Source organism: Hylobates moloch, unplaced genomic scaffold (genome assembly GCF_009828535.3).
Source record: "Hylobates moloch isolate HMO894 unplaced genomic scaffold, HMol_V3 SCAFFOLD_27, whole genome shotgun sequence".
NCBI lineage: Eukaryota > Metazoa > Chordata > Mammalia > Primates > Hylobatidae > Hylobates > Hylobates moloch.
In genome coordinates this window covers 2,609,276-2,621,671 of record NW_026652302.1, presented here as the reverse complement: position 1 = coordinate 2,621,671, position 12,396 = coordinate 2,609,276, and the positions used below count along the sequence as shown (strand labels likewise).

The window sequence follows — 12,396 nt, the reverse complement described above, 5'->3', positions numbered from 1 at the left end:
GCAACAAAAGCAAAAATTGACAAGTGGATCTAATTAAACTTAAGAGCTTCTGCACAGCAAAAGAAACTATCAACAGAGTAAACAGACAAATCACAGAATGAGAGAAACTATTTGCAAACTGTACATCTGACCAAGGTCTAATATCCAGTATTTATAAGGAACTTAAACACATTTACAAGAGAAAAACAAACAACCACATTTAAAAGTGGGCAAATGACATGAATAGACATGAACTTCTCAAAAGAATTCATACGTGCAGCCAACAAGCATATGAAAAAAAAGCTCAATATTACTTATTATTAGAAATACCATTTCACACCTATCAGAATGGGTATTATTAAAAAGCCAAAAAAGAACAGATGCTGGTGAGGTTGCAGAGAAAAAGGAATGCTTATACACTGTTGGTGGGAGTGTAAATTAGTTCAACCATTGTGGAAAGCACTATGTCAGTTCCTCAAAGAGGTATAACTAGAACCACTATTTGACCCAGCAATCCTATTACTGGCTATATACCCAGGGGAACATAAATCATTCTACCAGAGACTCATGCATGTGAGTGTTCATTGCAGCACTATTCACAATAGCAAAAACATGGAAGCAACCTGAATACCCATCAATGACAGAATGAATAAAGAAAATGTGGTACATATACACCATGGATACATATATACCATGTGGTAGGTATATACTATGAAACCATAAAAAAGAACAAGATCATGTCTTTTGCGGGAACATGGATGGAGCTGGAGGCTATTATCTTTAGCAAACTAATGCAGGAACAAAAAACCAAATACCACACGTTCTCACTTCTAAGTGGGAGCTAAATCATAAGAACTTATGAACACAAAGAAGGAAACAACAGACACTGGGATCTACTTGATTAGGGAGGCTAGGAAGAAAGAGAGGAGCAGAAAAGATAACTATTGGGTACTGGGCTTAATACCTGGGTGATGAAATAATCTGTACTACAAACCCCTGTGACATGAGTTTACCTGTGTAACAAACCTTCTCATTCACCCTCAATTATAAAATTAAAGGGTTTTTTTTTTAAATTACCAGACATGAAAAGAAACAGAATCAAGCGACTGAAAACCAATAGAAATTGATCCATGAACATCTTAGATTTTGGCATTGTTAGATATAGGACTTTAAAACAACTAAATATTTGCAATAAAGGAGGGGAAAATGATGTGAGGAAACCCCAGAAGTGTAGCAACAGCTCCTGGAAATTCAATCAATTTTTCGATGACTCGCTTTTTGAGAATCTTGACTGGATGTTGACGTACACTTTGTCTTCATTCAAATTTTTCCAGTATCTTAAAGGTGACAGTAAACTACATCTTCCAGATAAACATATATACTTATAATGTTCAAACTATACACAATGCCCTCAAATATAACCTGTTTCTCAGGCCACACCAGCCTTAGGGTAAAAACGTGATTACTATGAAAATCAGAAAACAGTACTTATTTCTTCCTGTCCTTATTAACTCAGGTGAAACTTAGTCGCTCTTTTTCCTATACAGATAGTTTATATTCCTCAGGCATTTCATTTATAACCTGACAATTTTAATGTGTTTTTTTTTGTAAGGACCTTTTAAATTCTTAGAACTCTTACATAGTACTTACCTGAAGAATTTCTAACTTACTAGATTGCTAGCATTTGAGAGAACACATTTGGATATTATTCTTTCTCCAGAGCTCACTAATTGACCCATAATAAGAGTTCAAAAATTAATGAATTAATTGCATTCTTGGGCATTTATCCCAGATGAATGGAAATTTATGTTGTACAGATGTTCACAGCAGCTTTATTGGTAATAGCCCAACCCTGGAAACATCCCAGATGTTCTTCGATAAACAATTGATGAACAAACAAATGTCTTTACATGAAATACTACACAGCAATAAACAAGAAAAAACTATTGATACCTGAAACAACTTGGATAAATCTCCAGAGAATTATACTGGCAGAAGAAAAGCCAATCCAAAAGATTTCATACTTCCTTACAATTATACTACAAATGGTGGGATTTCATCTATATAACATTACTGAATGTTATATAGACATTCAGTACAGAATGACAAAATTATAGAAATAGAGATCAGAGAAGTTGTTGCCAGGTGTTAGGGATGGAGTATGGGATGGGGAGTGGAAGCATAGGTATGGCTATGAAAAAGCATAGGAATGGTACTTGTGGTAATAAAACTGTTCTCTATCTTGACTGTCAATGCCAGTATCCTGGTTGTGATACTGTATTACAGTTTCACAAGATGCTACAATTGGAGAAATTCGGTAAATGGCATATAAGAACCTATTGTATTATTTCATACAGTTGTATATGAATCTATAATTATCTTAAAGGAAAGAAATTAATTTTAAAAATAAATAAATGAAAATCAGGTCAAACATCCAAGTTTTATTTACATATAATCTTGTTTATGATTCTAACAGTTGAAAATTAAATAAATATTTTTAAATCTTCTCCATTCAGGTAAAAAAAAATTTTTTCAATGGAGAATGTGGCCATATCTGGCCCATCATAAATTGCTTTCCTGCCATATCTAATATACTTTCCACAGCATCTCATGCTTGTTTAGGCTACCTCCTATACAATCAAAATGTTACTCAACAATCAATGAGCATATTACATGTAATCAATGAGTATATGTTAATTATATACAGTATTGTTAAATTCAGTATTCTTTAAATACTCCATGAATTAGCTCTTACAACAAGGACACAGACTGCTTTGTAAAGGCTTATTGATTGACCAAATCTATGCACTTATTTCTTTTTTATTAAAATTGTTGTTTTTTTATTTTAATAAAAGAATATGGAGAAAAAACTCAATTTATTTTTATATAGCATTTTTTTGAGGACCCCGAAGGAAAGATTGAGTTACCACCATCCTTGAAAATTTATTCCTGGAAACGTCCACAAGATATTTTATTTAGTCGGGTAAGAAAGTTTTTTCTATTAAATAAAATACTTACTATGTGGATGTATTATCCTACTGATAAAAATTTGCATTTTTTGTAATGATTTAGGGTAATTTTCTCTTTTGGTATTCAGTAAAAAAGTAATTGCTTTTTGGCAACTAATCAAAACTAAATGTTTATTAATATAGTTTAATGTTTCTTGTACTGGTGTATAAGAGATTATTGAATTTTTGTTTAGAACCTTGATTTTTCTTCTTCCCTCCAAAATGTTAACTTATAACTTAAAATGTTGTATGAAGTTATTCCTTAATTTCTAATTGACACACTTCTTTCTGCTTCTTTGCATGAACATTCATAGCATGGAAGTCTGTTTTCTCTGGCGTTTATTAGCATTAATTTTCCAGCCCAAGAGTTTTGCACATAGATACCTCTATTTCAGGGATTCTTGAAGCATTTTCCAGAGAACACTTTTATTTCTGGATCTCATGCCCAACTACGTGAATCATATTGACTGGAATATCACTCAATAAACTTTCATTTTTAAATAGCACTTATAGAAATTAAATGTTTAGACACACTGGTCTATCTTCATAACAGCTATATGTTAGTTTGAATACATTTAGATTTTCCAAGGGTTTAATTACGACTAATGCATTTTTTCTTCCTTGAATCTGCTATTATTTTCACCTAATGCATAGGAAACCAGTGGGCTAAATTATTTAGAAGTAGTCAAATTGTTGTAATAAAGCTGATTGTTCTGTACATTTGTGGAATCCATTAAAGCTATGTATCTATATGAAATGTACTTTATTCCTAAAAGTTTTACCCTCATTAGAACTGCTACTAATTCAAGAAAATATAATATATCCACCATATGTTTCAAGTACTCTTACTAGTTGAGTAAATCAGATGAATCTAAATTCAAAGATTAAATAAGATACAAAAATAATATCCTATCTGCCAGAGTAGTTTTTGAATGCCTACTTATAAGATATTTGAAATAAAATAAATAGAATATATATGAGCCATGCTTTTAAGTTACTTATAGTATTAGATAACATTGACATGAAGAATATGAATTTGGTGATATTAATAGAATGTACTTAATATTAACGTGTTACTAACAATATTCAGTCTCTGCTCAATATAAGTACATGGTTTACATCTCATACAAATAAAGGGTATGAATTCCACAAGATGATGATGTTGTAAATTTGGATAAGTAGAAAAGTTTTTTCCCTGAGGTTCCCTTGGTCAAGGAGGTGGGTCTGCCCAGTAATTTGGGGTGGCCTTAGGATGTTACTTTTTTAGTATATATTCCCCCTTTCCTTTTTGGGCAAGATATGCCAGAGGCAGTATCAATGGTCAAGGTTTTATTTTGGCTCATATTAATGTCAGGCTGGTGTGGCTACCTGTGCCAGGCCATCATGTTCCTTGGTAACACCCCTATAGCCAAGGGACTTAGAGTCAAAAGACTTACAGCCAATTAACCACTTTAGGCAAGATAGGAATAGAGGTAGGCAGGTGGTTATTAAATATTAAAGCCCTCTTAAGTAATATAAGAGCCCAAAACTAAAGTCAAAAAGCAAGGTTACAAAACTGATCTGTCTGTAAGTTTTATGTGTTGAGCTATCAGCTGTTTAGGCATCTGTGTGCCCAGGAGTCAAGACTCTGTAACTTAACAGTAGAAGGATTAGTTAATAGCATCTGATAAGAAACCTTTCAGTGGGGTGAAGGTAGTGATACTAGAGTCCATGACCTGACTGGAAGTTGTAAAAAATATTTTACAACCTTGTAGTGATTAATTTTTATAATTCTGATAAGTTTCAGCAACAAATCAGAGGCTGAATTTATAAGAATTTAAATTCTGATGACATTTGTCAAAGATGTTAAATGGCTCAAAATATTTGATCAAAATGGAATCACAGGCTGACTATGGTGGCTCATGCCTGTAATCCCAGCACTTTGAGAGGCTGAGGCAGGTGGATCATTTAAGGCCAGGAGTTTGAGACCAGCCTGGCCAACGTGGCAAAATTCTATCTCCACTAAAAATACAAAAATTATTCAGGCATTGTAATGCATGCCTGTAATCCCAGCTACCCAGGAGGCTGAGGCATGTGAATCACTTGAACCTGGGAGGTAGAATTTTCAGTGAGTCAAGATTGCACCACTGCACTCCAGTCTGGGTGACAGAGTGAGACCCTGTCTCAAAAAAAAAAAAAAACAAACAAAAAAAAAAAACAGATTCCTGGGTCTGATAGTTAAAAGACTTTAAAGACAATATATAAGGTTACATGGATGTAAAAACCTTAACTCTTTTTAGTCTCAGGGTTTTAAGCAATCAAAAACCTAATAATAATAATATAGGAATTATCTCAATAAAATATAAAATCTTGTTTATTTTAAAGCGAGTTACCCAAAAAGCAAAGAGAAATCTTTTCTAGTGTGACTGATTTTCCTTACAGAAAGCCCATTTAGATAACCTAGAAGTCAAAAGTGATGAAAAAAAGTACCTGAATTGAATCTGACACAGGAAGAGTATGTTCAAGGTTATGAGTATAGTAGGGGAATACATACTTTTTAGTAACTGCATGGGAGGTTTTCTGATTTCATTGAAAAATTTAGACATATTTAAAAAGCCAAGAGCAGAGAATCAAGTTATAGTGTGGGAAAACATTGCCTTTATTTTATACTTTATTACTTTAATTTTATTTTTAAGATAAAACATTTTAGCATCAGGCCACAACAACAACTAGAACCAGATGAAAAAATTACAGGATCTAATGAAAAAGCTGAAGGAGAAAGTTATCATCTTAGTCTTTCTGAAGGGGAGAAAGAGTTGAAAGCAGCAAAACACAACAAAGTTGAATTTTTGAATATGATTCTGATAAGTTTTTAAAAGAAACAAATAATAGAATTTAAATAAAAACTTATAGTAATTTTATTGAAAGAAAATAAGTACCTTAAGAAAACCTTTCTTTAACATACGGTCCAATTTTAGAAAGACTCTAGAAAATAATTTAAAAATATATATAGTCAACTTTATCACATACAAAGTTTTTAAAAATAAATTTCCGTTTATGAACATTGTCACAACTTACGCAGACCATATATGACATGTTTGGACTTTCTTGTTTTATGTGGTCTTCTTTTTTAAATAATAAGTCATTTTATTTTAGGCCAAACATTTACCATCTAAGTTCTTTACACAAAATTATTATTTTTATAACCTTTTTTAACCAAAAATATACTTTCATATTTATATAAATCTCTCTTTTATTTACTTTTTTTACTTTATTTTATTTTTAGAGATAGGATCTCACTATGTTGCCCAGGCTGGTCTTGAACTCGTGCACTCAAGTGATCCTCCTGCCTTGGTCTCCCAAAGTGCTAGGATTACAAACATTGGCCACTGTGTTCAGTCACTGTATTAGTCCATTCTCACACTACTATAAAGACATACCTGAGACTGGGTAATTTATGGAGAAAAGTGGTTTAATTGACTCACAGTTCCACAGGCTGTACAGGAGGCATGGCTGGGGAGGCCTCAGGAAACTTACAATCATGGCAGAAGGTAAAGGGGAAGCAAGCACTTCTTCACATGGTGACAGGAGAGAGGGAGAGTAAAGGGAGAAGTGCATATACTTTTATACCATCAAATCTCATGAGAACTCACTCACAATCATGAGAATAGCAAGGAAGAAACTGCTCCCATGATCCAGTCACCTTCCAATGGACTGCTCCCCCAACATTTGGAATTACAATTCAACATTAGATTTGGGTGGGGACACAGAGCCAAACCATATAAGCCACCTTTTAAATAAAAAACTTTTAAATAACCCCTAAATTATATAAAATTATTTTAAATAAGAACACAATTTATAGAATTATATATTAACTAAAATTTATATTTTTAGTAATGTTAAATTTTCATGAAAACCTAAGTAGCAAGAAATCCTTAACTGTTTATCAGATGTTAGCATTTTATAAATGAAACCATTTTACAAATTTTAGAAACACATATTTTTATATTAAACCCATTTTTAGTTGGAAATGACCCAGATATCCAATGAGCATCCAAAATAATTTTAAGATTTTAAATTACACAAAAAGTCTTCCTATAAGCATTTATCTCATTTTTATGTACTCAATTTTTTATTTTTAACAGTGTATAATAGATTACTTTTGAAAACTGAGATATTAAACAAAGGTAGTCATTATTTAAAGTTGTTTTGTTTTGTTTTGTTTTTTGTTTTTTGTTTTTTTTTTGCTAACCATTTATCAAGTCTGTGAACATTGGGTATTCACCTAAATAAGAATCTTAAGTGAAATACATGGGCATTTTGCTGATAACTCAGAAGATTTAGCCATTTTTATTGAAACAACAATATTAAGTTAGTCTTATTTGTTTAAAAAAAAGTCACACAAAGATTGTTTTGTTTTTGGCTGGGTTGATAGTCTCACAATATTTGTGCCAAACTCTGACACCTTAAAATAACTAGCAAAGGCAAACATAAGACTTATCTAGACAAAAATGTATGCTGATGATTCTGAAGACATTTTTATTTTTATTTTACTAATTTTTTTTTGAGACGGGGTCTCACTGTTGCCCAGGCTGGAGTTCAGTGGCATGATCACTGCTCATGGCAGCCTCAATCTCCTGGGCTCAGGTGGTCCTTCCACCTTAGCCTCCCAAGTTGCTGGGACCATAGACAGACACCATCATGCCCAGCTAATTTTTCTATTTTTTGTAGAGACAGAATTTTGCCATGTTTTCCTGGCTGGTCTCTTAGTTCCTAGGTTCAAGCAATCTGCCCACCTTCGCCTCCCATAGTATTGGAATTACAGGTGTGAGCCACCATGCCTGGCTTTATTGTACTAATAATTTTAAAACAAGTTTTATTTGCCAAAGATTCATATGAACTTGAAAAGAATTTGGACTTATTTTATGAATACTCATTTACTCATAAGCCAGTTTGGTAGTATGTTAGACACAATAAATAGCATAATACATGCACATATACATAAACATATCTAAACATGTATATGTATTATATATATACACACACACAAAGATCCAATAATTTTTATCTAAGAACTCTAGCCATGAGACAGCATCAAAAACTCACTACCCTATAAAAGATAGCTGGATCCATGTTATTTTTGAGAAGGTTGGGACCTGTCCACGTGGCTGAACTTTGTTTGCCCCGATAGATAATCCTATAATAGCTGTGGACCAAAATTTTGGGTAAAGCCGTTTTCATTTTTAAAAACATGTTTTATCCTTTTGTCTTCGGTTTTAAATGAGTTTCCAATGTTTACATTTTAGCCGAAACTGGATGAACTGTATAAGAAAAATAAAATGTCCGAATAACCTTGAAATCATAAGTTTTATCTCCACACCAGTAGCTTAATAACAGCAGATTCAAAACAGGCAGAAAAGAAAAGAGAAATAGCTTTAGAAGACTCTCCTTAACTCTATAGTTGCAGGTTAAGTATTTGAGCTCTGATTTTTTTTTATTGTAATTTGCCCATCAGTTTTAAAATTTTCACACAAACAAGCCACGATATGTAACTGGAATCCCAGGTAGACTAGAAAATAATTCACGTTTTTGTTTGTTTGTTTGTTTTTTTTCCTGCACAAAGCTTGACACAGATACAATAAATACTCCTGAGTCCCTCCCACCAAAAAAAAAAAAAAAAAGTCAGGGGCGAGGATTTTGGAAATAGTTTCTCTCCTAGTGAGGAGAGGAGAAGCCTGTTTTGCTGCCTTCTGACAATCAGATGGACCTGGTCTTGGCTGGTGCAATTGAGACCATTTCAAAGCACCCTCAGAGGTAGGGGCAAGACTAAACAGACACAAACGCGAACGGATCTGACGCAGACGGAGCGCTCCAAACTAATCCCTGAAAGGGGTTACTGGAGAAACGTCCTGAGACCTTGTCTCAAATGCTGACAGCACCACAGTTTAATTGTCCTGCATTAAGTCCAGATGTCACAGAGGCCAACACAGCAGCACAGATGACCTATACTAGGTCTAGACAGCTAGAGAAACCAGATGGCAGCAACAGAGGATTTTCAGGTGCATTCCAGTTGACTTAGCCAGTTCTTGCAGCCGGTTGACTTCCCAGATGTTGCCTTCCTCACACCGACAGAGAATGATAGCAAGAGCTGATGCCATGAAAGGGAGGGAAGGGAAATTTCCTGAGACAAAGGCAATCTTGGTAGCTGCTGGTCCCAGGTATGGGGACAACTAGCCATGAGCTGCTGGCATTTGCAAGTGGCCCCTGCCCTGCCTGGTAGCATTAACAAATAATCCCTGGCACACTGCTGCAGGCAATTGCTCCACTCATTGGAAACCAGGCATACAGGCTGAGTCACTTGAAACACACAGTTTCTCACAAAGGGCACCAAATTCGTAAGTGACTCAAATTTGGCCGCTCACTGCCCAGAGGCCAGAACACGAGAAACAAGATGTGGTGAAAGGAAAGTAACTTTATTCAAATGCTAGAAGTTGGGGAATGGCCAGGCTTATGCCCTTAAAAGACAATTTTTGCTTTGGGGGCTAATTATTGAGGGAGTTTAAGAAGGAAAACGTGGTAGGCGAAACAGGTACCAGTGGTTCAGGAGGATGCAGGTCTGCAAATCTCCTCCAATGGCTATCTTGAATATTTGCCCATCCGCAGCTCTGGTTGATATCATTGATAGCATCTTGACTTTGGCCTGATAATGGTAGACTAATCGTTCATAACTCCACTTAAGCAGGAGAATTCTGCAGCTGGGTCTCTATGCTTGGTTTATTTCAAAAGTAGCCCCTGGGATTTTTAAGCAAACACATAATTAGATAAGTGAGCACTGCATTGAGATGCCTGGTGGGAAAGGAGGGAAACTAAGTTTTACAGTATATTTTATGGCTAACAGCAAGAAAGGAACAAAAAGTCTCAAAATGCATTTAGAAGCTAAGCTACTCGATTACACTGTTATAAAATACCTTAAAATCCTGAATTTAGGATAGCAGAATAAACATGAGCCCTTCCAACCAAAAAGGTTAACAAGTTCTGATCACAGAGTAACTTACCAGACCTGTTTATTTCTGAGAACTAGAAATGAGTGGCCCAGACCCTTGAGCATTGAATGTGTTGAATAGGTTATAATGTCTGAAGATTTATCCTGCCCCAGGTACAGGTATAGGCAGTAGAAGTGTGAAAATGCCATTGTAGAGACCTCTGCCTTAATATTTGTTATCTTTTACAAACTTAATTTCTACTCTTCACTTGTCAGCAGGAGGCTATCAAGACTAATACTTCAAACTTTAGGTATCTAATACTTATTAATGTATAGCTTATCAACTTTGGTAATCACTGAAGTATAGGGGCATTTTAGAAGCGTTCCATCACAGTCAGTCAAGCCAGAAGAAACTATGTTTATAATTGATGATCTGCAGAGTCAATTCAAGCCTTTAAGGTAGTTTTAGGTAAATTTTTCTCTAACATTTTTTTATTAACTTTTCAAGATGCTACTTGTATATAGATAAGTGAAAGTAATTGATGGTGTTACCTTCCCTAAAAACCTGATTCTCTAATCAAAACCATTTTCACGTTAATTTGGTATGTTAAATATATATACTTGATATGAATTATAGCTCATTTTTTAAAAGTTACAATTCATATTTCCCTATTAGTTTTATTTTATTATTATTTATTGGTACCTGATTTAGATGTGTACTAATTAAATAATGACCATTAAAATAATTTTTTAATCTAACAGGATGTTAACTTGAACAAGATTTTAAAAAGCTATCACAATCTCAAACAAAAATTTAACACTAACAAAATAGACAATAATCATTAAATGGGAGAAAAGCTATCATGGCTAGTATTAGTCATCCAAGATGAAGATATTTTCCCTGCTATCAGATGTTAACTAAGTTTTCAGTTTTAGCTTTAGTGGTTGATTTAGATTTTAAAGCCGTGGTCCCCAACCCTGGTCCATGGACCAGTACCAATCTGTGGCCTGTTAGGAACCGGGCCACACAGCAGGAGGTGAGCGGCGGGCGAACAAGCAAAGCTTCATCTGTACTCATAGCCACTCCACATCACTTGCATTATCACCTGAGCTCTGCCTCCTGTCAGAGCAGCAGCATTAGATTCTCATAACAGTGTGAAACTTACTGTGAACTGCGTGTGCATATGAGGAATCTAGGTTGCATGCTCCTTATGAGAATCTAATGCTTAATGATCTGTCACTGTCTCCAGTCACCCCAAGATGGGACCATCTATTTGCAGGAAAACAACCACTGATGCTACATTATGGTGAGTTGTATAATTATTTCATTACATATTACAATGGAATAACAGTAGAATTAAGTGCACAATAAAAGTAATGTGCTTGAATCATCCCCAACCACTCCCGACTCCTTGGTTCGTGGAAATATTGTCTTCCACTCGACAGGTCCCTGGTGCCAAAAACATTGGGGGCCACTGTTTTAAAGTACTTTTTAATCTCTCAGTTTGTGTGTCTATTCATGCTAAGTTTATCTGCATAAGGAATGGAAAACCAAATATCACATGTTCTCACTTATAAGTGGGAGCTCAATGATGAGAATACATGGACACATAGAAGAGAACAACACACACTGGAGCCTATTGGAGCATGGAGGGTTGGAGGAGGGAGAGGATCAGGAAAAATAACTGATGGGTACTAGGCTTAATACCTGGGTGATGAAATAATCTGTACAACAAACCCCCATGACGTAAGTTTACCTATGTAACAAACCTGCACATGTACCCTTGAACTTGAAAGTTAAAAAATAAAAATAAAAATTTACCTGCATATATATGTATTTTATTACTATAGTAAAATACTGTATCTTATTGACATTAAATTCTATCACCCATAGCTCTAAGAATTATGTTAAGGAATAATGTGTTTATTTCTTATTTCTCTGGTTGTGAGAACTGAAATCAGGGTGACCTATTTCCAGCACCAATCGATTTATGCCTAGTGTTCCATTATTGGAACGCTAAGCATGTGGGAGTTATTTATATCCTACTGCTCAAGGTCATTGCCAAGGTCTGATTGCAAAAATTCAAAAAATTGCAAACTCAGGCATAAATGGATTAAAACTGTTTCATTAAATTACTTTATTATTTTTCTTATGAAGTAATATATACATATATATTTTTTTCAGACTCCAGTAGTTGTGAAAAATGAAATCACGTTTGACTTATTTTCAGCAAATGAACATTTACTCTGCAGTGAGGTATGTACAGAAATATAAACTAAAGTCTCATTATGAAATGCCTTCCAGTACTGCTTAAACCATTCCCAGACAGTCAATTTCAACTCTCCCTTGCTCACCTTTAAGTTTTGGTATTATATATATATAATATATACATAATATTGTATATATATAATATATACATAATATTATATATATAATATATACATAAT

The 12,396-nt window shown here is 34.3% G+C and overlaps 1 protein-coding gene across 1 annotated transcript in view; it reads left to right on the top strand.

The window, feature by feature from the left end:
• Positions 1-12,396, top strand: part of LOC116463107 (androglobin) — a 183,641-nt gene that overhangs the window by 23,138 nt on the left and 148,107 nt on the right. The window contains exons 3-4 of the mRNA XM_032146070.2: positions 2,870-2,962; positions 12,134-12,205. Of these exons, the coding sequence (XP_032001961.1) occupies positions 2,870-2,962; positions 12,134-12,205 (165 nt within the window). The remainder of the gene's footprint in view (positions 1-2,869; positions 2,963-12,133; positions 12,206-12,396) is intronic.